The 27,707-nt window shown below is 47.7% G+C and overlaps 3 protein-coding genes across 14 annotated transcripts in view; 2 read left to right on the top strand and 1 right to left on the bottom strand.

Annotated features, from left to right (window-relative positions):
* The window catches only part of LOC310668492 (uncharacterized protein), a 150,941-nt gene extending 143,308 nt beyond the window's left edge, over positions 1–7,633 (top strand). For 4 of the 10 annotated variants that reach the window (XM_083421854.1, XM_083421855.1, XM_083421849.1 and 1 more), the window contains 6 exons: positions 4,385–4,446; positions 4,763–4,810; positions 4,944–5,007; positions 5,129–5,435; positions 5,540–5,616; positions 5,897–6,180. In XM_083421854.1, the coding sequence (XP_083277980.1) occupies positions 4,385–4,446; positions 4,763–4,810; positions 4,944–5,007; positions 5,129–5,435; positions 5,540–5,616; positions 5,897–5,950 (612 nt within the window). In that variant the 3' untranslated portion in view covers positions 5,951–6,180. The other 6 variants (XM_083421853.1, XM_083421852.1, XM_083421851.1 and 3 more) reach the window with 4 other exon arrangements.
* MEF2B (myocyte enhancer factor 2B) overlaps positions 1–27,707 on the bottom strand; it is a 43,074-nt gene that overhangs the window by 2,686 nt on the left and 12,681 nt on the right. For 2 of the 3 annotated variants that reach the window (XM_083421773.1, XM_083421772.1), the window contains exons 2-8: positions 20,053–20,131; positions 19,576–19,779; positions 18,079–18,207; positions 17,044–17,212; positions 14,906–15,045; positions 12,765–12,876; positions 9,992–10,100 (exon numbers count right to left, since the gene is read on the bottom strand). In XM_083421773.1, the coding sequence (XP_083277899.1) occupies positions 9,992–10,100; positions 12,765–12,876; positions 14,906–15,045; positions 17,044–17,212; positions 18,079–18,207; positions 19,576–19,779; positions 20,053–20,106 (917 nt within the window). In that variant the 5' untranslated portion in view covers positions 20,107–20,131. The remainder of the gene's footprint in view (positions 1–9,991; positions 10,101–12,764; positions 12,877–14,905; positions 15,046–17,043; positions 17,213–18,078; positions 18,208–19,575; positions 19,780–20,052; positions 20,132–27,707) is intronic. The other variant, XM_083421774.1, reaches the window with a different exon arrangement.
* LOC310668480 (actin-related protein 2/3 complex subunit 1A-like) lies at positions 6,225–7,628 on the top strand. The gene has a single exon (XM_083421826.1). The coding sequence runs from the start codon at positions 6,341–6,343 to the stop codon at positions 7,394–7,396; it is 1,056 nt and encodes a 351-aa protein (XP_083277952.1). The 5' UTR covers positions 6,225–6,340; the 3' UTR covers positions 7,397–7,628.

The raw sequence follows: 27,707 nt of genomic DNA, 5'->3' as shown, positions 1-27,707 counted from the left end.
GCAAACAGATAAGAGCATGGGCAGGAACATTATTGTAACAACCTGCAGTTTCATAGGAGTGTATATTTAAAGTAGATGAATAAATGAACAAATTTAAGTTAATCTGGATGTACAGGAAATATTAAAAAATAAATTTAAGGAACGGCAGAAAGAGGGGGAAGGAAGTCAAGTTTTGAAATGTTAAAATGACTGTAACATTATTGAAATGTATAAACCTGAAAATAAATAAATAAATAGATAGATAGATAGCCTCTCGTTATTTATAGTTATCTCCCTCCTCCATCTCTCTCTTTATGTAGATATATAAAGACGGAAGATGGAAGGAGGCTTGGAAAGGGAGTTTGAAGGGGGGGGGCAGGTGAGAGTCGGTTGAGAGCGGTGGGTTCTAGAAGGGGGCCCGAGGGGGGGGGGGCTGAAGCTGAGCTGGACTGAGAAGCAGCAGAACAGCCACCATCCCTGTCAGGATGTGACGGTTCAGTGATGAAAGAAGGGGGCGGCAGGAGGATTCCCTTTATTCAGGTGAGCCACGGAGCCAGGGCTTGGCTTCTACAGAAATGGTACCTCAGGATGCTTCAGGATGAGGACAGAAATTGCGCAACGGTGGCACGGCGACAGCGGGAGGTCCCATTAGCTAAAGTGGTACCTCAGGTTAAGAACAGTTTCAGGTTAAGAACGGACCTCCAGAACGAATTAAGTTCTTAACCCAAGATACCACTGTACTGCTAAAACCCAGATGCCTCACACCCCACCTCCAAGCTTCACAGAACTGGCTATGCCTGATTATCGTCTCCCAAAGCAACTTCTTGTTGTTGTTTAGTCATTCAGTCATGTCCGACTCTTCGTGACCCCCTGGACCAGAGCACGCCAGGCACTCCTGTCTTCCACTGCCTCCCGCAGTTGGGTCAAACTCATGTTTGTAGCTTCAAAAATGCTGTCCCACCATCTCGTCCTCTGTCGTCCCCTTCTCCTTGTGCCCTCCATCTTTCCCAGCATCAGGGTCTTTTCCAGGGAGTCTTTTCTTCTCATGAGGTGGCCAAAGTATTGGAGCCTCAGCTTCAGGATCTGTCCTTCCAGTGAGCACTCAGGGCTGATTTCCTTCAGAATGGATAGGTTTGATCTTCTTGCAGTCCATGAGACTCTCAAGAGTCTCCTCCAGCACCATAATTCAAAAGCATCCATTTTTCGGCTTCTTTATGGTCCAGCTCTCACTTCCATACATCACTACTGGGAAAACCATAGCTTGAACTATATGGACCTTTGTTGGCAAGGTGATGTCACTGCTTTTTAAGATGCTGTCCAGGTTTGTCATCACTTTTCTCCCAAGAAGCAGGCGTCTTTTAATTTCGTGACTGCTGTCACCATCTTCAGTGATCATGGAGCCCAAGAAAGTAAAATCTCTCACTGCCTCCATTTCTCCCCCTTCTATTTGTCAGGAGGTGATGGGACCAGTGGCCATGATCTTAGTTTTTTTGATGTTGAGCTTCAGACCATATTTTGCGCTCTCCTCTTTCACCTTCATTAAAAGGTTCTTTAATTCCTCCTCACTTTCTGCCATCAAGGTTGTGTCATCTGCATATCTCTGGTCTCTGGTTCCTCTGCCCCTTCGAAATCCAGCTTGCACTTCTGGGAGTTCTCAGTCCACATACTGGTTAAGCCTGCCTTGTAGAATTTTAAGCATAACCTTGCTAGCGTGTGAAATGAGTGCAATTGTGCGGTAGTTGGAGCATTCTTTGGCACTGCCCTTCTTTGGGATTGGGATGTAGACTGATTTTCTCCAATCCTCTGGCCACTGCTGAGTTTTCCAAACTTGCTGGCATATTGAGTGTAGAACCTTAAGAGAAGCTTCTTTTAAAAATAGTTCAGCTGGAATATCATCACTTCCACTGGCCTTGTTATTAGCAGTGCTTTCTAAGGCCCATTTGACTTCACTCTCCAGGATGTCTGGCTCAAGGTCAGCAACCCCACTACCTGGGGTGTACGAGACATCCATTTCTTTCTGGTATAATTCCTCTGTGTATTCTTGCCACCTCTTCTTGATGTTTTCTGCTTCTGTTTGGTTCTTACCACTTTTGTCCTTGGTAATCTTTGAACGAAATGTTCCTTTCATATCTCCCATTTTCTTGAACAGATCTCTGGTTTTTCCCATTCTATTGTTTCCCTCTATTTCTTTGCATTGCTCGTTTAAGAAGGCACTCTTGTCTCTCCTTGCTATTCTTTGGAAATCTGCATTCAATTTCCTGTATCTTTCACTATCTCCTTCGCATTTTTCTTGCCTTCTCTCCCCCGCTATTTGTAAGGCCTCGTTGGACAGCCACTTTGCTTTCTTGCATTTCCTTTTCATTGGGATGGTTTTCGTTGCTGCCTCCTGTATAATGTTACGAGCCTCCATCCATAGTTCTTCAGGCACTCTGTCCAGCAAATCTAAATCCTTGAACCTGTTCCTCACTTCCACTGTGTATTCATAAGGGATTTGATTTAGATTGTATCTTACCGGCCCAGTGGTTTTTCCTACTTTCTTCAGTTTAAGCTTGAATTTTGCTATAAGAAGCTGATGATCTGAGCCACAGTCAGCTCCAGGTCTTGTTTTTGCTGACTGTATAGAGCTTCTCCATCTTTGGCTGCAGAGAATATAATCAATCTGATTTCGATGCTGCCCATCTGGTGATGTTCATGTGTAGAGTCGTCTCTTGTGTTGTTGGAAAAGAGTGTTTGTGATGACCAGCTTGTTCTCTTGGCAGAACTCTATTAGCCTTTGCTCTGCTTCATTTTGAACTCCAAGGCCAAACTTGCCAGTTGTTCCTTTTATCTCTTGACTCCCTACTTTAGCATTCCAATCCCCTATAATGAGAAGAACATCCTTCTTTGGTGTCATTTCTAGAAGGTGTTGTAAGTCTTCATAGAATTGGTCAATTTCAGTTTCTTCAGCACCAGTAGTTGGTGCATAAACTTGGACTATTGTTATGTTAAAAGGTCTGCCTTGGATTCGTATCGAGATCATTCTATCATTTTTGAGATTGCATCCCAGTACAGCTTTCGCCACTCTTTTGTTGACTATGAGGGCCACTCCATTTCTTTTACGGGATTCTTGCCCGCAGTAGTAGATACAATGGTCATCCGAACTGAATTCGCCCATTCCCATCCATTTTAGTTCACTGATGCCCAGGATGTCAATATTTATTCTTGCCATCTCATTTTTGACCACATCCAACTTACCCAGGTTCATGGTTCTTACATTCCAGGTTCCTATGCAATATTTTTCTTTACAGCATTGGACTTTCCTTTCGCTTCCATGCATATCCGCAACTGAGCGTCCTTTTGGCTTTGGCTCAGCCGCTTCATCAGCTCTGAATCTAATTGTCCTTGTCCTCCGCTCTTCCCCAGTAGCATGTTGGACGCCTTCCGACCTGAGGGGCTCATCTTCCAGAGTCATAACTTTTATATGCCTGTTGTCTTTGTCCATGGAGTTTTCTTGGCAGGGATATTGGAGTGGCTTGCCGGTTCCTGCTCCAGGTGGATCACGTTTGTTCAAAACTCTCCACTATAACCTGTCCATCTTGGGTGGCCCTGCATGGCATGGCTCATAGCTTCTCTGAGTTATTCAAGCCCCTTCGCCATGGCAAGGCAGTGATCCATGAAGGAGCCCAAAGCAACTACTCTATTCCAAACTTATTCACTCTATTATCATGCGTTGGCAAAAGACTGTTCTGAATTTGTAGGGGACACCTCTAAACCCTAGAAAGAAAGAAATGGTAGGATGTGGAAGATTTGGAGTATTCAGGGAAAGGCGCCTAGCAGGCTTCAGCTTGCGCGGGGCAGGAGCCTGGTGAAATTACTTTCCTATTATTTCTTTGCACCATCGCTGCGCGTGACCCTTGATCAAAAGGTCCCTGCCCCGAGGGGCTTACAATCTTTAATAGGACACAGGGAGGGAACAGGGAAAGGTTGAGATCCAGGCTGGATCCTGAGTCTAGGTCTCTGAGTTTAGACTTTGGGATTCCCGGACATTTCCCACCTGTAACCTCTTCCTCGGTTTTTTATTTTCCTTTCTGTCTCCTAGGACAAAAAAGGCTCCTGAGACACCAAACCATGAAGGAGGCTGGAGTGAACTGGAGTCAACCATTGGAGATTGTGGTAAGTTAATTCCATGGGGAATCCATTCCCCACATGTGCAGGGAGGTCATGGCGCTGACCTGAGTGAAACAGGGCTGGGTTGGGGGGTTGCAGTCCCGTCTCGCCCCAACTGCTCGCCCCCCTCCTTCCAAGCCAGGGGTCAGGCGCCCAGGCAGGAGCCGGCTGGCAGCCTGTGGTGACGTGGGCATGGGCAGCCTGGCAGGGGTGCTTGTTCTGCCTCCCGAGAGAGTACAATGTCCTTCTTCCTTTGCAGGGCCGTGGTTTGGGGAACCAGCAGCAGCCCAGCGGTGCAGGGAAACCCAGCAAAATCTGGAGGTACGTTGTGACCTTGTGTGGCAGGGGAAGTGTTTCCCAGTGGTCTTGGGGGTGCAGGAGGTAGGCCTGATTTAGAGATCCCTATAGTTTTATGGAGAGGGTTTCTCTGTGGTCCAGGCAGGGCCCTAGATAGGGGGTGGTGAGGTGGGCCCCCGCCAGGGGCGCAGGTGAGGGGTGGGGCACAAAATTGCCTCAAAAAGATGTCCAGAAATATGTCTAAGTATAGAGGTGATAATAATGAATATTATCATCTGTATATTTATTTGGTTCCAACTCCTCCAAGCAATCAGACTAACAGAACTTGTTTCTTCCTTAGGCGAGAGGCCCGCCCGTACGAGGGGGGAAAGGCTCCCACTTCAGATAAGTGGAAATGCCAACTGAGTGCCCCATATTTTAGGAATGCTTCCTTCCTGTGCCCCCCCTCCCTCATGCGCCAGACTGGTGCTATCATCTGGGATCCAGGCGCTTGCTGATTCCTCCATTTCCTTTGCAGGGAGGGAGCCTTTCCCCAACATCTACTTTGTGCTGGCGAAATCCCTGGAGGGACGTGGCGAACATCAGGTACTGGGACAGAAGGAAGGGGTCCTTGTGGAACTTCTTTGGGGGGGTCATCAAAAATGGGGCAGGAGTTTTTCATCCGCCCCAGCCCCTTCTCAGCAGATGCTTTCTGCTTCCTCCACAGGACCACGCCTCCAGGGATGAGGCTCCAGCGCCTGCTCCTGGGACGAAGAACAACAAACCATCGCGGTGGTTCCCGGCCCCTGATCCTCGCCTGTCTCACCCTCCGTCAGTTCCCCGTACGGGCATGGCTCCTTCCTGGCCGTACTTGGCGCAGAAGCAGCAGCCAAGGTTTCCCCCCATCAAAAATGCCTCAAGGGTGATTCCGGAGCCGGGGGAGACTTTGGCTGCTGCCTCTGTGCCAGGCCGGTCGGGACGGAGCCCAGACGCCCGTACGGAGGAGTTCAGGGTGGGGCAGTTAATAAGATCAGGTAGGAGGAAATGCCCCCTTTCTAGGTCCCCACCCTCCTGCCCCAGACTGGGGCTCGCGTAGCTGGGAACCGGGCACTGGCTGATGTCTCCCTTTGTTTTGCAGCGAGGAGAAGGTTCAGCCTGGGAGCCGCCGCATCCTGGGAGGGTCCGGAGCCGAGACAACGGCCTCTCGCCTCACAGGTAAGGGGACAGGGGGATTTCATTGCTTTGCCACTCATGATTTGCGGGTTTGGGGGGCGTGGGCAGGTGGCGCGTCAGAATGTCACCCCCCTTCAGGATGGCACTTGGGGCAGCCTGCCCCCTGCCCCCCATCGGTACGCCCCTGGCCACAAACAGGATTCAAGCCCAAGAGCCTTCTGCTCACCTGGGACTTCCTGCAACGACTTCTTGGAGCCCCGTCCCTGGTCGTTTGGTCTGTGACAGACCATTCACACATTCAGGGATTCCTTCTTTCTTGCAGGGTATGTCTTCTGCACCGCTGTGGCTGCTGCTGAAGCCCCCTCCCCGCAAATAATACAGGTAAGAGGAAGAAGGGAGAATTTGCATGGAGCGGGGAGAACACCCTGCTCCAGACTGCCAGACCAACTCTCTGACTTAAAATCATGGCGTTCCTACGAGAGTTGGTATCAAAATAACATGGAAGCAGTACAGAAATGGATAAGGCGGAGCTATGGCTGATAAGGAATGCAGTGCTCAAGGTTTGGGCAAGGAGGACAGACCTGGGCTAAAGCAAGTCTTCTTCTCCCACAGGCCAGTCGTGCTGCCCTCAGAGAGCGCCGCTCGAAGGGGAGTCGTGTTGGCTGGCCAGAGTCCGCAAGCCACCCCCGGCCCCCGCACCCCACCGCTTTCCTCAGGCCCGGACGCTTCATCCCTCTTGACGCTTTAAGATCATTCCTTGTTCAGAATGTCTCTACACCAGTTCTTACTAGAGCCAATAACCTGTCACGCCTGGAACAGGGACCGAACTCAGATTGCCATTAGCCCTAATAATCATAAAGTTCACATCTATAAGAAGAGTGGGAACCAGTGGGTGAAAGGTCATGAGCTCAAAGAGCACAATGGACACATCACAGGCATTGACTGGGCCCCCAAGAGCGACCGCATTGTCACTTGTGGTGCTGACCGTAACGCTTACGTCTGGAGTCAGAAGGATGGAGTGTGGAAGCCAACACTGGTGATTCTGAGGATCAACCGAGCAGCCGCCTTTGTGAAGTGGTCTCCTTTGGAGAACAAATTTGCTGTTGGAAGTGGCGCTCGACTCATCTCTGGGTGCTACTTTGAGTCTGAAAATGACTGGTGGGTGAGCAAGCACATTAAGAAGCCCATTCGCTCCACTGTCCTTAGCCTGGATTGGCACCCCAACAATGTTTTGCTTGCAGCTGGATCCTGTGACTTCAAATGCAGAGTGTTTTCAGCTTATATTAAGGAAGTGGATGAGAAACCAGCCAGCACACCCTGGGGATCCAAAATGCCCTTTGGGCAGCTGATGGCTGAATTTGGTGGCGCAGGAAATGGTGGTTGGGTCCACAGCGTCAGTTTTTCCGCCAGTGGCAACCGCCTGGCCTGGGTCAGCCATGATAGCACTGTGTCGGTTGCAGATGCCTCCAAAAACATGATGATCTCGCAACTGAAAACAGAATTCCTCCCATTGCTGAGTGTGTCGTTCATCTCGGAGAACAGTGGGGTTGCTGCTGGCCATGATTGCTGCCCGATGCTCTTCAACTGTGACGACCGTGGTACCTTCACCTTTGTCTCCAAGCTGGACATTCCCAAGCAGAGCGTACAACACAATATTTCGGCCATGGAACGTTTCCGCAACATGGACAAGAGAGCCACTAAGGAGGATCTCAACACTACTCTGGAGACGCTGCATCAGAACAGCATCACCCAAGTGTCTATTTATGAGGTGGACAACGAGATTGCCGCAAGTTCTGCACCACTGGTATTGATGGAGCAATGACCATCTGGGACTTCAAGACATTAGAGTCCTCGATCCAGGGGCTGCGGAGCATGTAAATCTGGCTCTCTGTTCTCTAGCAAGACAACTCGTTCTGGCACCTGCACAGACTTGAAAAGGGATGGTGAAGATAGGTCACTTTTTGAAGCACTGAGAAAATGACGACTTGGTGGATTTTTTTCCTTTTCATCTCCCAATTTTGGTGAAATGTGTTGGTTTGAAAATCAGCTGTGATTGTGGTATATATTTGGCTTTGTTTTTATTATTATTATTGGTTGTTGCATTCCATTATTTGCCAAAGCGGCTCCTTAAAATAGTTTATTGCAGGAAGTATGAATCACTAACTTAAAAGGGGAATTTTGTGTAAACATGTCTGCTAGAACCGAAAAAAATAAAGAAGGGGGGGGGGAGCAAGTTGTGCTGATAACTCTGTATCTGTTTCTCCTATGGGAAATAGTCCACCTGGAAACTTCGGTGAATTTCTGAAAAGTTTTTTTCTTGGAAAATGTACAACTAGACCATGAGTCAAAGAAGCACAGCTCCCCCCCCCTTACCCCGGCGGCTTGGGGAAGGCTTGGGAATCACGGGGGGGGGGGGAATGTCTCCCCCCCCCCCAGTGTGTGTGTGTGTGTGTGTGTGTGTGTGTGTGGCTGCGCTTGAAGATGTGCTGCTGCTCATGAGGCAATAAGTAACCAAAGAATTAAACCCCCGTGTTGCAAACAATCGTCAATAATATCCAAGGCAACACGATGACCAAATACAACAATGCGATGTCAATATAAACTAAATATGCACTCTGTGCAAAACCAAATCTTCTAAATCTATGAAAGTCACAAAAGGTGGACTCTTGGTGGATTCTCTTGAAAACAGAGAACCAAATAAACATAAGTCTTATAATAAGTCTCTGAAAGTCTTTGTAGACTTACGCAAGTCTCTGAAAGAAGCAACGAGTCAGATTCTGTTCTGGTGAAAACAAGCTATAAAGCTTTGTTTTTTATGACGTCCAACACTGTGACTTCCATAGATTGATAAGATTTCTGTTTATTTGGTTTTGCAGAGAGTGCCTTGGATATTTCTGCTCATGGGGCAAGGCAGGGCCCCCCCAAGGGCGGGACATGGACTGGACGGGCAGGGGAGCCTGGCCAATCACTGGGAAGGGGGCGCGTCACGATGCAACTCCACCCTGATTGGTTACACAGGCGGCGGTGAATTGCATTTCGTCACCCCACTCACTGATGGCACCCATGGCAGACTGCCCCCCCCTTCCTCCGCCAGTGATGGAGAGTAACTGGACCATGCTTCCAAAGGATAAATACTGTAATCCTATACACTAACTTCAAACCAATGCAACACCAAAACACAGAGGTATCAAGCAGTCTTGGGGTCTGCAGAAGAAAAAAAAAAAAAGCCTTTTTCTCGCAAAAGCCCAATGAAGCTACTACAGAACACTGAGCATCTGTTAGGGTAGGGGTGGCTTGGCACAACGAAATACCATGGAGGAATTATCCTGGGGAAAAGCATGGCTGGCTGGCACCCTGAACAGCAACATTGACTTGCAGGTCCCACTTTTTACACCTCCTTGTTTCTGACCTAGGCTGGCTGAACATCCATTTACCAGGACATTGTAACTCAAATGAACACTACTCCTGTCTCATTAACAGTAAATAGGAGAAACATACAAACAGTTGTGTGCCCTCTTATGACCCAATGGTCATCAGAGCCTAGTGGGGTTGGACTAGATGGCCCCTGGGGGTCCCTTCCAACTTGATAATTCTATGATCAGTCAACACTAATATCCTTTACGTTTGCCTTCACCCTCTTGATTTTTGTTTGCTGTTGTCATCGTTCTCTCTGCTTTATATACGTTACAAAAAGGAAATTTAAAAACACATCGCCGAGGGCGGCACTCTGATTTCTTGTTATGAGTAGCAGTATGTATAAATATCTTCAATAAATGAATGAAGTACAGTGGTGCCCTGCAAGACGAATGCCTCGCAAGACGGAAAACCCGCTAGACGAAAGGGTTTTCCGTTTTGGAGGTGCTTCGCAAAACGAATTTGCTATGGGCTTGCTTCGCAAGACGAAAATGTCTTGCGATTCCTGGGGTTTTTTCCCCGCTCCCCACCCCCTTTTCCCCAAGCCCCTAAGCCGCTTAACAGCTGATCGCTAAGCCGCTTAGCAGCTGATCTAAGCCGTTTATCAGCTGATCTAAGCCGCTAATAGCCTTTTAGCAGCTAATCCGCTAATCCCTTAAACCTTTAATAGCTGCTAATAGCCTTTTAGCAGCTAATCCGCTAATCCCTTAAGCCTTTAATAGCCGCTAATAGCCGCTAAACCGCTAATAGCGCTAATCCGCTAATGGGCTTGCTTCGCAAGACGAAAAAAACCGCAAGATGAAGAGACTCGTGGAACGGATTCTTTTCGTCTTGCGAGGCACCACTGTAAATGACTCTTCAGCAGGCTATAACCCCACGGCTTATATGGGTATCTCTGTTACACACACTCACACTTCCAGGCATGTTTGGAAGTTGTAGGTCGCTGCCTAGGCCCTTTCTCCCAGGCTGAGGACCCCCCACCCAGTCCCCAGTTCTCTCTTACCCCAGCGCTGGGTGGGAGGCAACAGACATCTCTCGGTGCGGCCAAGTGGACCCTGCACTCGCCTGCAGGCCGAAGGCGTGCGAAGAAGGTCCATCCCCAGGGGCGAACTCTGCAGGACAGATGTTTGGGAAAGAAGAAGACCGTGAGGATCTGAGGATCTCTGGAGATGGAAGCAGCTGTGATCTCAGCTGGGACATGAACTCTCCTGTGGGCTAGCAGAGGGGGTAATATTTCGGGCTGTGGGCTGCTGCTGCAGGCGCACCCCTGCCTTTCTCTCCTTAAGACCACCAGAAGGATGTCAATCAACATTCGATGATCTTCTACCGGTCAACAATAGAAAGTGTCCTTTCCTACTGCATCACAGTGTGGGATGCTGGTTTGACAACATCTGATAGGAAGTGCCTACAGAGGGTGGTGAATACAGCACAAGATATTATGGGCTGTCCCGTGAATCCGCTGGATAAAATAGCGGAAGAACGTTGCCTCAGGAGAGTGAGGAAAATTCTCAGGGATGATTCACACCCTGGCCGGCACTTTCTTGATCTCCTGCCCTCGGGCAGAAGATATAGAAGCACGATTAGTCGCACCAACAGGGTGAAGAACAGCTTCTATCCCTAAAAGATCACAACAGGGCAACTGACTTTGGGGTTTGGTGTGTGTGTGTCAGTAAACGGGGGGAATTAAGACTAAGAGAGCTGAGTGGGGGGTGCTCGTGAATCTCACTTTAGACAAGTTGTAGAAGTGACAATAAGGTATTTCAATTCAATTTCAATTTCAACCAGAAGTGCCCCAGCACCCTGTCCTCACAGCAGCCAGCCAGAGCCTCCAAAGGAAAACCGGGGCTTGAGCACCAGAGTATTCTCCTTTGAGGTTTCCAGCAACTGGGGTTTGGAAGCATCACTGCCGCGGGGGTAGAGCATTGCCATTGTGGCTATTAGCTCTCAGTATCTCTCTCCCCTGGGACACGGGTGGTGCTGTGGGTTAAACCACACAGCCTAGGACATGCCGATCAGAAGGTCGGCGGTTCGAATCCCCGTGACGGGGTGAGCTCCCGTTGTTCTGTCCCTGCTCCTGCCAACCTAGCAGTTCGAAAGCACGTCAAAGTGCAAGTAGATAAATAGGTACCGCCCCGGCGGAAGGTAAACGGCGTTTCCATGCGCTGCTCTGGTTTGCCAGAAGCGGCTTAGTCATGCTGGCCACATGACCCGGAAGCTGTATGCCGGCTCCCTCAGCCAATAAAGCGAGATGAGCGCCGCAACCCCAGAGTCGGTCACGACTGGACCTAATGGTCAGGGGTCCCTTTACCTTTACCTAGCTCTCTCCCCATCCATGAATCTGCCCAATCCTCTTTTAAAGCCATCCAGCTTGGTGCCCATCACTGCCTCCTGTGGCAGGGAGTTCCACAGTTTAACTATGAAATGTGCGAATAAGGCTCTTCCTATTATCTGCTCTGAAATCTTTTTTTTAAAAAAAACAAAACCCAATTTTTATTGCATACACCCCAACATTTATCCAATTAAAATAGGGACATTCTCCAACATTTATCTGATGAAAATACAGGTGCCCTATTCCATGCCCACCAACATTTCTCTGAGGAAAACAGGGACATCCTACGATTGCCGCCAACATTTTGCCATTGGAAATAGGGACGTCCTAAGGAAAAGTGGGACATTCCAGGATCAAATCAGAAACCGCGATGGCTTCTGTAAATCCGGGACCGTCCCTGGAAAACAGGGACACTTGGAGGGTCTGTTACTGGTTTTTAAACAAGTCCAAATCCAATAACGATTAAACATGCATCCAGCAGAACATCTAATGGTGTTTGTTTTATCCACTGACTCTAGACATACACTTAACACATTCAACATTCAAGCGTATTACGTAACGCAGCCCCTCCACGGAGAATATTGAGTGGCTGGTAAAAAAAGATCTTGATTTTGGTCATTAGCAGTCAGGCCGGCAAAAATTAATCCCTCCCTTTCCCCTTTATGTTGGGAGGGCTGAGGAAAGTTGAGTTCATTTATTCATGTTTGGTGGGGCTTCCCTCACGTTAAAAACTTTTGGAATAGAGTTTTCTCCATTATATCCACAATTACAGGCCAACCCCTTTCTCCAAATTGGCTGTGAATCTTCCTTCCTTCCTCTCCCTCTTCCTCTGTTCCAGTCTTTATTTAGAACAGGGGTCAGTAAACTTTTTCAGCAGGGGGCCAGTCCACCGTCCCGCAGACCTTGTGGGGGGCTGGAATATATTTTTTGGGGGGAAATATGAACAAATTCCTATGCCCCACAAATAACCCAGAGATGCATTTTAAACAAAAGGACACATTCTACTCATGTAAAAACACACTGATTCCCGGACTGTCCGTGGCCCGGATTTAGAATGCGATTGGGCCGGATCAGGCCCCTGGGCCTTAGGTTGCCTCCCCATGATTTAGAACAATGAGCCCTGGGAACTTTTAAGGGAAGAGTTGCCGTTCAGTCGCTTTGCACACAGAGTCCTGGGCTCTGTTTCCGGCAGTCTCTTCAGGTGAGGCAGGGAAGGTCTGAAACCCCAGAGAGACGCTGCCAGTCTGTGTCAGCAATACTGAGCTAGCTGGGTGAGAGATTTAAGGCGGCTTACTCTGCTGTGCACTCCAACAGGGCTCAGGAAGGAGGTGGCAAACTACAGTTCCCAGAAGTTCACTAGGGGTCTGAGCTTGAGGACAGGAGTTCCACAGTTCCCACCCTAGTGCCCTCAGCAAGATGACAGCTGATTGGCTGACCAAAAGCCTACCTGGGTGGCTAGAGGAGAGGGAGTAGTAGCCCGGCAGCCCGTGCCCTGGGAGACAGGTGCTTCCTGCAGACAAGGCGGGACTCGTGCTCTGAAGTCCAGGGTACAAGGAACGCTGTGCGGGGAGATAATCCAGGGTCACAGGGGTGGGCCACTCAGTGGTCACGCCAGTCAAAGTTGGAGCAGGGCCTCTCACAGAGCACCACTGAAATGTTAGACCAAAGTCCCCCACTGGGGAAAGGACCATAGAAGAGTTGGGTGGAACATGCCCTTCCAGGCAGGGCTGGGAACACCCCCTGCCTGAAACACCAGCACACAATTTCCTAGGTTCAGATTAAATCAGTAGTAATAATAATAATAATAATAAATTATTTATACCCCGCCCTTCCTGGTTCAGAAAACCAGGCTCAGGGCGGCTAACAACAAATTTAAAAGACTTAATTGATGCAACAAAAAACAGTATAAAATGTGAACAACAATAAATTCAGAATTCAAAAATCAATTTAGGGGGGAAATCCATCCAATAAACATTAGATGATCACCAGGGCTAGCTGGCTAAATTATTCCTATTTGGGCCAGCGAGGAGACCAGGGGAGAAATAGCTGTGGGATCCCAGAGCGGGGAATCTTCATAAAAAGGGGAGGGAAGGAAGGGGATTAAAAGATCAGGCTAAGTTCAAATTGAAAGCCAGGCGGAATAGCTGTGTCTTACAGGCCCGGCAGAAGGAAGTTAAATCCTGCAGGGCCCTGGTCTCCTGGGACAGAGTATTCCACCACGTTGGAGCCATCACTGAAAAGGCCCTGGCCCTGGTGGAGGATAGTCTGACTTCCTTAGGGCCCGGGACCTCTAAACTATGATTATTCATGGACCTTAAGGTCCTCTGCGGGTCAGACCAGGAGAGGCGGTCTTGTAAATATGAGGGCCCTAGAACCGTAGAGCTGGAAGGGACCCGAGGGTCATCTAGTCTGACCCCGTGCAGTGTGGAATCATGAGGACAGGCAGCTTAGTGTACACAATGCGAGGCTAGGTGGAAAATGTCGAATGGCTGCACTCATTAGGTGGTGGCCCCCTTGCTTATCAATAGGAACAAATGTAAGAGTTTGCACTTGTCAAAAGGGTGAGGCATCCACAGAAATCTAGTGACCAGATTAAGGGAAGTAACAGCCCTGTTCTCTTCTGCCCTGGTCAGACCCCACCTGGAGTCCTGTGTCCAGTTCTGGGCAGGTCAGTTTAAGAAGGATGTTGACAAGCTGGAAGGTGTGCAGAGGAGGGCAACCAAGATGATCAAGGGTTGAAACCAAGCCTGATGAGGAACAGTTGAAGGAGCTGGGTACGTTTAGCCTGGGAAAGAGGAGACTGAGAAGAGGGAGCAAGCTTGTTTTCTCCTGCTCTGGAGGGGAGGACTCGAACCCATGGCTTCAAGTTACATGAAAGGAGATTCAGTGGTTACATAACTTTGTGACCACTGTTCCATAGATATATATATCCATTCACCATAGAGATGGGTTTACGAAGCATTTCTGTACCCTTCTGCTGTGCTGAAGAAGAATTCTACAAAACAGTGGGTATGTCCGGAATCACTGTTCACCACCTCTGTTTGTGGACCACTGTGGCAGCATTGGATAACATAAAACAAAGCTTTACGGCTTGTTTTCATCAGATAAGAATCTGACCCATTACTTCTTTCAGAGACTTGCATAGTCTACAAAGACTTTCAGAGACTTATAAGACTTCGGTTTATTTGGTTCTACGTTTTCAAGGGTACACATTTTGTGACTTTCAAAGATTTATAAGATTTCTGTTTATTTGGTTTTTCATATTGTTCAATGTTCTGGGTAGATTATATAAATAGTTTATATTGATATTGCATTGTTGTACTTGGTGTTGCCTTGGATATTACTGATAATTGTTTGCAACACAGGGGTTTAATTGTTTAGTAAGAGCTGTTCAACAGCACAACACACACTTGGGAGGTTGTGGACTCTGCTTGGGGATTTTCAACAGAGGGTCCCTCCCAAGTCTACAATTCTATTATTCTTATCTTGCCTCTCCCCCACCCCACTGCAGGCAGATGCCCAACCTTGGCACCCCCAGAAAGCGCCCCACCCAGGAGACGGGGGCTTCACGAGCCACGATCTACTCACGGCCGACACCACGTGGCTCCTGCCAGCAGACAGGGCTCCTTCCCCTCGACGGGGGTCGGCCCCCAGGTAAAGCGGAGGAGGGGGCTTGCTGGACAACGCCCGGCCCAGGTTGCCGTGGGAGAAGATAGGGTAGCCCATTCCTGGAGGGGCAGAAAAGCAGACAGGTGAGGGGCTCCCAATCCCAAGAACCTTCATGCTTCATTTTTTATTTATTTCGTAAAGCTCATATACCGCTTGGTTGTGGAAAGGAACTCTAAATGAGCATGTGTATCTGAAGAAGTGTGCATGCACACAAAAGCTTATACTCAGAACAAACTTAGTTGGTCTCTAAGGTGCTACTGGACAATTTTTTAATTTATTTCTAAATGAACAGTTTACAAAAAAAATAAGAAAAGACTAGGAAGAACAACAATTTAAAATATTGGGGGGAAATAATTAAAATTAGCTAAAATAATAATACAGTGGATGCTCGGGTTGTGAACATGATCCGTGCGGGATGCAATGTTTGCAACCTGCAGAGTTCACAAACCGCAGCCGTGCGTCTGCACACACGCGGGTTGCGATTCGGTGCTTCTGCACATACGCAACCGCCCAAACCCGGAAGTAACTCGTTCCAGTACTTCCAGGTTTCGGTGGTCCGTAACCTGAAAAAACGCAACCTGAAGCGTCTGTAACCTGAGGTATGACTGTAATAACAAATCAAAGCACATGAGCCACATTCTTTTTTTTTATCTCATGGAATTTATATGCTGCTTGATTTTAATTACCGTATTTTTCGCTCTATAACACGCACCCGACCATAACACGCACATAGTTTTTAGAGGAGGAAAACAAGAAAAAAAATATTCTAAACGAAACAGTGGATGTATGATTTTTGTGGTTCATGCTGTGGCCACAGACACATGATCTGACAGTGAGTTTGGAGTAGCCCAATGCAAAAATCCTGAGGATCCATGCTTTGTAACCACGTTTTTGCACCACTGCGGCCCCAGGCAACAGTGGGTGCGTGATTTTTTTGGTGCAAGATGTAGCCATGGACATGCTATGTGATCTGATGGTGAATTTGGGGTGACCCAGTGCAAAAATCCTGAGGATCCATGTGGATCCATGCTTTGTAACCACGTTTTAAGTGGGGAGGGAAGGAAAAGCACTCAAGGGACAAGGAGCACGCGTGGGGTGGATGGAGAAGGATGCTGCTAATAATGCAGAAGAGGGGTTTAAGGGGAGAAGGAACACGTGTGGGGTGGGTGGAGAAGGATGCTGTTAATAATGAAGAAGAGGGGTATAAGGGGAGAAGGCTCCTCTCCTCTCCCACTTTGCTCCTTTGAAGCAAGCAGGCTCTGCTTTTCTCCCTCCTCCCCGCTCACCCCCAGCTTAGCAAGCTGAAAAACTTTGCTGCTATTTAGCGAGCTGAGTGGGGAGGAGAGAGGGACAGAGAGCCTGCTTGCTTTAAAGGAACCAACTGGACAGGAGCCACTTACACTCATGTAAGTGTCTCCTCTCGTCTCCCGCTTTGCTCCTTTAAAGAAGCAGGCTCTCTGTCCCTCTCTCCTTGCCACTCAGCGGCTCTTCTCCATTTCAAAGCGAGCCACGGAGGAGGGAAGGAAGGGGAACCATGGATCCTCTGCTCACGACTGCAGCAGATCCCCCCCCCCCGCCACCCGTAGGCATTCCCTCCATAACACGCAGAGACATTTCCCCTTACTTTCTGGGAGAAAAAAAGTGAGTGTTATGGTGCAAAAAATACGGTAACTAAAAACAACAACAACAACAACAACAACAACATATTGCCCTTCATCAAAAGATCTCAGGGTAGTTCACAGAATAAAATAAAAATAAAAAAACCCAGCAACTTGAAGCAGTGTGCAAAACAAAAAGAGCAAGACCATTAGTGAAAACAGTTGAACAGCTATTTAAAACATTTAGAAATGTTTGTTTGTCGGTTTATTGCATTCATATCCCCCCTTTACATGGTTCTCTCCTTCCTTCAATCCCAACAACAACCAACCAACCCGTGAGATTCATGGTTGACTGAGAATTCGAACCCAGGTCCTGGTGCGCCCAGGTGAGTTTCGGAAGCACCCGCCCCAGACCCCAATCCCAGCCCATGAAGGTCTCTTGCTGCGGTCGCAACATACCTGCTCCCAGGGGCGTTGGAGACCGCACTGGAGGGGTGGCGTGCTTAGGGAGGGCTGGCAGGTGGCTCTGCTGGTGAGGGGACTCCCGGGGGCCGCCCGCCCCACCTTCGCTCCCAGAGGGGGGAGTCCTCATCGACCCCCCTTCCAGGCTGGAGAAGGAAGGAGCAGACTGAAAGGAAGATGGAGCAACAAAGAGCTTTAGCCAAGGAAAGGTGTGGTGCTGAGAATTGTGGCTGCCTCTTGAACTCGGAACCCGGGGAATATCTGGACACCTGCAACCAGCCAGCTCTGGAGGCCAAGGAAGTCTGCGCTCTGGGTTTAAGGAGCCAGGCATGGTCCAGCTTTCACAAACCCATAAATACTGTTGCATGCACTGTTAGAAACTCAGATATATAAGCTAAGTGCCAAATGACTCCTCAAAGCAAGGTTGCAGTCGTGAAAACAGAAAGTCTACTTGCCATTTTGGGGCCAGATCATAGAATCATAGAGTTGGAAGAGACCACAAGGGCCATCGAGTCCAACCCCCTTATTTTTCAAATAATGCACTGGCTGTGATTGATTCTCAGTTACACATCTGGCTGGTTCAGAGGAGAACCTTGAGCTTGGTTAAGAACTTTGAAGACTTAAAGAAGAAAAGCCACTTGCTCCAGTCCACATATATATTGGCCCATTCCGAGCTCCTTTTTTGACCCTGAGTTTAAAAGCCTCTTGCTTGGGGTCATTTTAATGTTTCGCTTTGCTTTTGTAAACTGCTTAGAGTTTGTCTTTACAATCAAGTGGTTTATGCGTGATGGGGAATAGAGTAAAATGAAGCAAATGATGAACAGGAGTCTATTGATTTCAAGGGCTCTACTCTGAGTATAACTTAGCACCTAGTATTTAAAGCATGTAGTGGTTCAGAAATGCTTTAAAATAAATATTTCCAAGCAGAGCTGGAATTGCCTGTTGCCCGAAACCCAGAAGGCAGCTGATAGTGCAGGCAATATCAATGGTCTGAATCCTGTGCTCATTCTCTCCCTAAAAGCTGTTACTCACACAGAGCTTGGGCTGGGCCAGAGTGAGGTCCACACCCTCGCCGAGTCGCCTCAATTTCCTCGCTGGCTCCAGAGCTTCTTCCAGGTCCAGGTCCGGACCTTCAATACCCAAGCCCTTCCTTTTCAGGGTCTACGGAGTGCAGGCGACAGAGAAGGAGTTTGGGGGTTGGGGGGCAAACAATCAGCAACAATCCCCCCCCCCGATAAACAATACTGACCCCAACTGCAAACGATGTTCACATCCCACAAATGTGCAAGAAGGATAAGACAGCAAGAACAGGAAAAGTATCTCGATAGTGATACGGAGGGGGGGGGGCATGTCTTCTTCACCTCCTTCTTCGCTACAATATATCCATTTATTTCCAATTGTCAATGTCAAAAGGGACTAAAATCTATAAAATTCATAGAAAATCAACGTGCCAATTTGCTCAATTTCTCTAGGACTCCATGACACCTTCCCTGTCCTCCATAATCCCTCAAGCAAGGTGTCAAGACCCTAATCCTGTCAAATCACTCTGCCAAGCCTTTCCTCTGGGCAATGCCAGGTGGCAGACTATGCATACATGGACCATTGTTTTCTCATCACCGGTACTCAGGATGCGCTTATCTACGCATATCTCCAGCTCTGCATATTCCCCCCTCCCTCCTCCATATGTTAATCCTGTGTAACCCAACCTCTTCTTAATGTATTCATGATGTAACTGGGATGTATTTTGCACTGTACAGTATTTTGCACTGTATTCTGGGACATGGAGGGAAGTTTCAAAAGTTCATGTCACCCCTTTCTCGCTGTTCAATCTCGCCTTGAACCTGTTGCGCAATAAACTTGGATCTTCGGCAGCTTGCTCCTGTCTCCGGCTGAACTCATTTTCCTCCACAGGGACCCGCGGACTTAGTCCGACGAGCTGGGTGGCAGAGCAGCCTCGCACCCAGATTTTACCGTAACAATAGAATGCAATGAATGATGTTGCTTTTATTTGATTTTTTGCAGTGCCTTAATCAATGCAGGCTTAAGTAATTAGGAAGGGGCCCATCCAACTGACCTCCAAGGTTATAACATAATATATTAAATGCAAAGAGATATAAAGGGAAAAGGTCCCAGAACGTCGCTGTTTGGCAACGTTCCAATATCTCCGTTTGTTCTCTCCATTAAGTCTAGGGAATGTGAGCGGTTCAGTTTGCATTTAAAGCCGAAACCTACCAAATTTGGCCTTTCCGGTATGGTACAAAAACCCAAAACGCAGCCACCCCTTGAGATCTTGCAACCAATGCAAAAATGCATATATTTCGGGGGAAAGGGTGCACTGAAGTGGATGGTGTTAGTGAACACAGCACGCAGGGTGGGCTACAGCATTAAAACACAATGGCAGAAAAACATTTAGAACACCTTTCAAATTCCTGCGTTGCAGGGGGTTGGACTAGATGACCCTTGGGGGGCCCTTGCAGCTCTGCAATTCTAGGATTCCATGAAAAGCGAATAGACAAACTTGCATTTTACCTCCAGGATGTCGGCGTTGGTCCGGCTTTCATGGGGCTCGCTATACTCTGTGTATTTGAGAAGCACTTTGTCCATGTCCGTGCTGGCGTACTGGAAGAGCCGGTTGGCGCTGTTGAAGATGATGAGGGCGATCTCGCAGTCGCACAGGACGCTGAGCTCATACGCCTTCTTCATGAGCCCAAACTTCCTCTTGGTGAACGTGACCTGGAAGGGGAGAGTGGAAGGGGAACCGCAGAGTCGGAAGGGGCACCCAGGGGTCATCCATCCCAACCCCACACAATGCAGGAGCTGCAGCTGAAGAAGCCCTGCTGGGAGAGGGGGTGTGGCCATGGGAGGAGGTGTGGCCTAAGGAGATTCATGAGGGCCGGGCAGAGAGCTTTGGGGGCCCACATTCAGACCATGTGCCTGAGGCTTCCTCTCCTTGGTCCAGTCTCCACAGAGACTGTTTTTGGCTTTTGTTTTTTAAAAAGTGCTTACCTGCCGATTCCTTTGGTCCAAAATCCGACTTATCTGGATCTTTTTCCGGCCCATTGCAATTCGGGGCAGATGGAGGCAGCTTTGTAGGGTAAAGAAAATAAAAATGTATGATTTTACATTTTGATATATTGACAAATTGTCTGAAACCAATATGGCGTTCAGATCGAGATGCCGGTTTCAGACAATTTGAGATAGGGAGGAAGAAGCAGCCGAGATGCAGTCCAGACATTGTGTTTTCTCAGTATATGGAGGTATTTAAGCTGCTGAGATATCATGATGTTACTGGATACTGCCCAGCCCTAATAAAGAGGGAACTTCCAGATTGCCTTTGGGGTTTTTTTTTGCAAGTTTCAATCACGTACTGCAAAATCAGGTTGCCCAATTTAACATGGACTTCTTCCAAAGACACTTCCTTCCCCAAAAGCGGACTTTTAGTGAAAACGGAAAGCGTGGGGTGGCATTTTGCCTTTAAAAGCTCATGGGGCAGGGCCGTTTGTCAGAGCATTAAAATAACGTAAGAAGAGCCCGTTGGATCAGGCCAATGGCCCACCCAGCCCAGCATCCTGTTCTCGCAGTGGCCAAATACCCCAAAGAACCTGGGGAGCCAGATAGACTGCCCCTGGACTGGGAGGTTCCATAGGAACATGCAAAGAGACTGGCTGAAGACAGACCATCACCACTGTGGCTAGTAGCCATCAATAGCTGTCTCCTCCATGTATTAGCCCAATCCTCCTTAAAAGCCAACCAAGTTGGCTGTCGCTGCTTCCTGCAGCAGTAAGTTCCACAGTTTAACGCTGACTGTGTGGAAAATTGCTTTCCTTTATCTGTTGTGATTCTTTCAGCAGAACATCTCTGCAGCTGCCACCTAGACTTCTGATCGTTGTCCTCTAGCCCTGCCTGTGGAGATCTGCACTCAGGGCCTGACACGTAGCAGTTATAAACCTTGAATAAAGGGTGTGTTTTTTCCTGACTTGCAGTTAACAGCCCCTCTTGCAGCATTTGTGGTGGAGCCTTTGCAAAATCTGAAAATTATTATTTTAAATTTCTCTCTTTCCCTTCCTCCCAAAGCTGACCCAAGGCAGCAAATGAGCAAAGCAATTAGAAAGAAAATAAACATCAAGAGTATCACAAACAAACAAACATCTGTTGTGTCCTGGTACAGCCTTAGGGTGACAAGAAGGGTCTGTACCACAGCAGGGGGTGAGTGACTTTTCTTCTTCCATGATCGCCAAAGTGGGGGGAACTCATCGGAAGTAGAAACACAGCACCTCAGGGCAACTGGCACACAACATCTCTCCCTTGGGTGTCATTCCCGCATCGCGGGGGGCTGGACTAGATGAGCCCTGGGTATCCAGTCCAGGTCTACAATTCCATGACCTGAAATATACAAATCTGTTGCAAATCAAACAGCTCCATTTCCGGCGGTGGGTTCCGAATCACTGCTTTTAAAAGAAGTCCTCTTCTGTCTTATTGAGCGCTGGGGACTAAATATAGCCAATCAGAACTAATTTTAAGTAGATGGGAGGAAGCAGTGACGCCGTTCCCACGACAGCGGACGTTTAGGTCACCACCCACACAGGGCGCCAAAAGGTAATTTAAAAAAAAAAAAATTCCCAGAAAAATACGCACGGGACCCTCAGTTTGGTAACAGAGAACTCTGGAAACATTCCTGCAGGGAAGCCCACCCCCGTTCTCCTCTCCAGACCTCAAACATTGGGAAAAGTGCTTGTTTAAGTTTCCAATAGAATTTTCCAATAGAATCATAGAACTGTAGAGTTGGGAGGGACCCCCAGGGGTCATCTAGCTTAACCCCCTGCTGGAGGCTCTCACCACTAGGAAGTTCTTCCCAAGGTGCAGTCGGAATCTTTAGCAACAGCGATCAATCAAGGATGGGTCTCCTGCCAGACCCGGGACACTGGGGAAATCCAATTCCGTTGGCATTTGAACCCGAATCTAGCCGATCTGTACCTTCCAAAACAACGCGCCCAATGAAGCACAGCTGCCCTTTGAGATTCACACTCCTCTGAATTTCGAACGAAAAACCAAACCGCTTTTTACAAAAAGGCGCCTGCCAGGGTAAAGCAGGAATAAAAATGCTACGTTGGAGAAAGAACCTGCCCAGGCTCCGAGATCTTGTGGGGAGGCCCTTCTCCCAGTCCCACCACACTCTCAGACAGGGCCTTCTCGGTGGCGGCTCCTCCCAGGCAACCTAGGAACTCCCTCCCTGGGGAAGCCAGACTGGCTCCCTCCTTGCTCTCCTTCCGCTGGTGGGTGAAGACTTTGGGGAACTGACTGTTTTTAATGAGGGAGCTGGTGCTATGCTAGTTTCATTTTAATTACCTGTATGTTTTAATAATACACACACACACACACACACACACACACAGAGTTTTAATTCTAATTAGGACTTAATGGCTTTTTAATTATTGTTTCTCTCTCTCCAGGTTTTTAGCTGCTTCTGTTTTATTTGTAAGACACCTTGAGCCCCTGTCTGGGAAGCAGGTGGGATATAAATAAATATAATAATAAAATGTGGTTGCTAACACAGCTTTGCTGGTAGAGCATGAGACTCTTAATCTTGGGGTTGTGGGTTCGAGTCCCACTTTGGGCAAAAGATCCCTGCACTGCAGGGGGTTGGCCCAGCTCTAGTATATAATATATCCACTTAGAAGACTTTTCTTTAAGGTTCAATTATGCAGGCTGACAATGGCATTAAGCACAATCCAGTCGATGCTGCAACCGAATGTTGCAGCGCATGCGGCACTTCGGGTCACAGCCGAGTTGACCAGCTGTGCCCTCTCTCATGTGCTCTTCGCTGTTCTCCATTTCCCCTTATTGGTTTATCTAAACTTTAAGGTTTCTTTCCTTTTTTTTCTTTTTACAATCAAGTGTTGTGTACATTTTATGAAATAGATAAATGAATGAACAAAGGAACACTGAGAGAACAACGTGCAATCAGGTTGAACGACGAAGGAGCAGCGAGGCACCTGCTGTCTTTTAAATGGAAGAGTCGGCCAAAGTGATCCGGATCACCAGTCGCTCTGTAGGGCATACGGCTAACGTATTAACAGTTAATTTTTTATTATTTGTACGGCAGAAGGCCCTCAGTGCTGGACCTCAGTGTCCAGGCTGAACAATGGGGGCAGAGATGCTCCTTCAAGCATACAGGACCGAGGCCGTTTAGGTTTTTTATACACCGGTAATTTTTATTACATTTTCTGTTTTACAATTTAGAATATTCATTCAAACACCCTTAAAATACCAGTGACTTCCCCTTCTTCTCTTTCCCTGATTCATTTTGCATGTCATAAATCCTTGCATATTTTACATAAACTAAACCATTCAGTATTCCATTATTACACCCATCAAAACTTATTTACACTGCTGAATTTATCTTAATGCTGCCAACATTTTCAAGTGTACACAATTCCCTCCCCCCATATATTCAATAAACATTTTCCAATCTTTGGCCGTTTAGGTCTTTAAAGCTCAGTACAGTGGTACCTTGGGTTAAGAACTTAATTCGTTGTGGAGGTCCATTCTTAACCTGAAACTGTTCTTAACCTGAGGTACCACTTTAGCTAATGGGGCCTCCCGCTGCTGCCACGCCGCAGCCATGCAAGTTCTGTTCTCATTCTGAAGCAAAGTTCTTAACCCGAGGTACTATTTCTGGGTTAGCGGAGTCTGTAACCTGAAGCGTCTGTAACCCGAGGTACCACTGTACAGTCATACCTCATGTTACGTTTGCTTCATATTACATTTTTTCAGGTTATGTCCCGCGGCAACCTGGAAGTACCGGAAAGGGTTACTTCTGGGTTTCGCCATTTGCGCATCTAAATCGTGCCGCACACCTGCGCAGATACGGCGCTTCAGGTTGCACTCTTTTCATGTTGCGAACGGGCCTCCGGAACGGATCCCGTTTGCAACCAGAGGTACCACTGTAGCAACACTTTGACTGGTGCTCAGAAACATACTGGGAGCCTGCATAGATCCTTTAGGATGGGTGTTGTACAGTCCTGGCGGCCGCTCCCAGCCACCAGTCTAGCTGCTGCATTCTGGATTAATTGTAGCTTCCGGGTCACCTTCCAAGGTAGCCCCAGGTAGAGCGCATGGCAGTAGTCCAAGCGGGAGATAACTAGAGCATGCAATACTCTGGCAAGACAGTCTGCAGGCAGGGAGGGTCTCAGTTGGAGCTGGTAGACAGCTGCCCTGGATGCAGAACTAACCTGCGCCTCCATGGACAGCGGTGGGTCCAAAATGACCCCCAGGCTGCGCACCTGGTCCTTCAAGGGCACCATTACCCCACGAAGGACCAGGGATTCCCAACTCCCCAACCCGTCCCCCAGAAACAGCACTTCTGTCGTGTCAGGATTCAACCTCCATTACGCAGGCAGGAAAAGCTTATGTAAGGAGCTGGCCAGTTTCATCAGCTGCTTCCTCCCTGGGAAACTCATTAGAGGAGGCAGGAAAGAGGAGGGGGGGGGGTTGCTTGTGTGAGGGAGAGGGAAAGGCCAGGACGGTCTCCCCAATCATTCCCCCCGTTTGTCAATTAATTTTTACTACATTTCAAAATTTCTAACAAATGAACATCAAATAATAGTCAATTTATAAGTTGACTTCCCTCCCCACCAGATTGATGTTTCACTTTTCATCCTTTATTTGCTGCTCAATATTACATCCATTTCCAATTTAGATTTCAAAAACTTTAAATATTTCAGCATTTTGTCCTTATTTTTTTTTCTATTTTCTTCTTATTCATTTCCCATTGACTGCTCTTTTTAAAACTCCTGCTAGACTTTTACTTTGCGGTAGCGCAGCCCCAAATATCACGAAGAGTTACTCTTGACTTTTAGTCCGTCTACATAAAGCCTTAGTTATAAATCAGTAATCCACAAATGCAACCCACCTCCCCAATCATTTTCCTATAAGGGTTACTAAGAGCCTCGGAAACTGCCTTACAATCATAGAATTGAAGAGCTGGAAGGGGCCACTCAGAGTCATCTAGTCCAACCTTCTGCGACACAGGAATATTCTGTGCAAGGTGAGGCTCGAACCCACAACCCTGAAATTAGGAGTCTTGTGGTCTCCCGACTGAGCTTGGTCAGTGCATCCTACACCGATTGGTGTGCAAAACTCTGTCCCTGAGCTATGGTCCCTTGATCTACGTGCCATGGGAACTCCATAAGATTCTAGTCCTCAAGAGATGGTTTGAGAAATGTTGGAAGGTATGGAAATGAAAAGTGAAATGAAATCCATTATTTGGAGATAAAATTATCCCTCTAGGCTCAATAGAACTACCAGAAAAGGGGAAGTTCATAATCTGAGATCCCCTTCAACATAAAAGCACGGAACATCCTCTCAGGCACAGAAGACAGCCTCTGGACCAGGGGTCCCCAAACTAAGGCCTGCATTTATTTGGCCCGCGGTGACCCCCGCTGCCTGCTGTTACTGGCACTGCGCTGCATGGCTGCCCACTTCCAGGTCAGAGGAGCACCAGAAATAGCTTGTGCGCATGCGCAAGTTTATTTGCGCATGCACAAGTATTCTTTCCGGTGCACATCCGGGTCGGAGGAGGCCCGTGCATATGTGCACAAGTTACGTATTCCCAGTGCTCCTCCAACCCGGAAGTGTGCCAGAAATAGGGTGGGCACATGCGTATGGGCACACGTCCCCTGTCCCCCCGCTCTCCGTGCGATCGGCACTGGAGACCCCGGCCTGAGGTGCGGTAAGTTTGCTGACCCCTGCTCTAGACCATGGGTAGGCAAACTAAGGCCCAGGGGGCGGATCCAGCCCAATCGCCTTCTCAATCCAGCCTGCGGACTGTCCGGGAATCAGCGTGTTTTTACATGAGTAGAATGTGTCCTTTTATTTAAAATGCATCTCTGGGTTATTTGTGGGGCATAGGAATTCATTCATCCTCCCCTTCAAATATATATATATAGTCCAGCCCCCCACAAGGTCTTAAGGACAGTGGTCCCCCCTGCTGAAAAAGTTTGCTGGCCCCTGGTCTAGATGACCCTCCTCTTGGTATTTATACAGAAGTTAAGCTCCTAGTCCTCATGAGGGTAAAGAAATGAGTTGATTGACATCGTGTGAGGGCAATGGATTTTCCTCCCTGTTTTCCAAACCGGACAGAGGGGCTGTATATGCAGTTAGTGACGATTTTCACTTCTCTTGCTTCTATTTGAAACCTTCTCCCTCTCTGAGGATGTGTGAAACACGCAGCCATCTAAGAACATAAGATGAGTCTCAGACCCTCCAAGTGTCCGTATTTTCCATGGACAGTCCTGGGTTTACAGAAACCATCCCAGCTTTTGATTTGATCCCAGAATGTCCCGCTTTTCCTTAGGACGTCCCTATTTTCATCAGAGAAATGTAGGCGGGTATGTAAAAGATATGACTTTAAATAATTTTTTTATATCAAATAAAGTAATATTCAGCAATCCATTAAAATATTATAGCACACAACAAAACTGATTCTCAAAATACCAGCAAATAACTATTAAACAGAAATCCACTCCTATTTTGTTGTTCCTTCGGCCTGTGTCTTTGCTTTTCAAAATGCATTGTGTTATTTTATGTCCTGTGACTTTTATTGATTACAACTTATAAATCAATGTAAGTAAGAGTGAATTTCTGTTCAATTATTATTTGTTGATCTTTAATTTCATTGTGTACTATTATATGGTATTCTAATGGATTATTGAATATTACTTTATTTGATATAAACTGTTCATTTTAAAGTTATGCATCTTTTGTTCTAGGAGGCTGTTTGGTCAGAATTGAGTTTACACTTCCAGAGTTAGCGCTAATTACATTACTAAATAGTGGGACGCGGGTGGCGCTGTGGGTTAAACCCCAGAGCCTAGGACTTGCCGATCAGAAGGTCGGCGGTTCGAATCCGCCCGACGGGGTGAGCTCCCGTTGCTCCTGCCAACCTAGCAGTTCGAAAGCATGTCAAAGTGCAAGTAGATGAATAGGTACCGCTCCGGCGGGAAGGTAAACGGCGTTTCCGTGCACTGCTCAGGTTTGCCAGGAGCGGGTTAGTCATGCTGGCCACATGACCCGGAAGCTGTACGCCGGCTCCCTCGGCCAATAAAGTGAGATGAGTGCCGCAACCCCAGAGTCGGCCATGACCGGACCTAATGGTCAGGGGTCCCTTTACCTACATTACTAAATGGTTCAAAATTGGGAAAGGAGTATGACAAGGCTGTATATTGTCTCCCTGCTTATTTAACTTATATGCAGAACTCATCATGTGAAAGGCTGGGCTGGATGAATCCCTAGCCAGAATTAAGATTGCCAGAAGAAATATCAACAACCTCAGATATGCAGATAACACAACATTGATGGCAGAAAGTGAGGAGGAATTAAAGAACCTTTTATTGAGGGTGAAAGAGGAGAGCGCAAAATATGGGCTGAAGCTCAACATCAAAAAAACTAAGATCATGGCCACTGGTCCCATCACCTCCTGGCAAATAGAAGGGGGAGAAATGGAGGCAGTGAGAGATTTTACTTTCTTGGGCTCCATGATCACTGCAGATGGGGACAGCAGTCACGAAATTAAAAGACACCTGCTTCTTGGGAGAAAAGTGATGACAAACCTAGACAGCATCTTAAAAAGCAGAGACATCACTTTGCCAAGAAAGGTCCAT

This window comes from Podarcis tiliguerta, assembly GCF_965153285.1.
Source record: "Podarcis tiliguerta genome assembly, chromosome: 18".
NCBI lineage: Eukaryota > Metazoa > Chordata > Lepidosauria > Squamata > Lacertidae > Podarcis > Podarcis tiliguerta.
Note: the sequence above shows the minus strand (reverse complement) of the source record. Positions and strands in the feature narration are given on the sequence as shown.

Bases quoted from the DNA above. Each gene is read 5' to 3' on its own strand.
- LOC310668480 (XM_083421826.1), top strand. From the start codon at position 6,341: ATGTCTCTACACCAGTTCTTACTAGAGCCAATAACCTGTCACGCCTGG.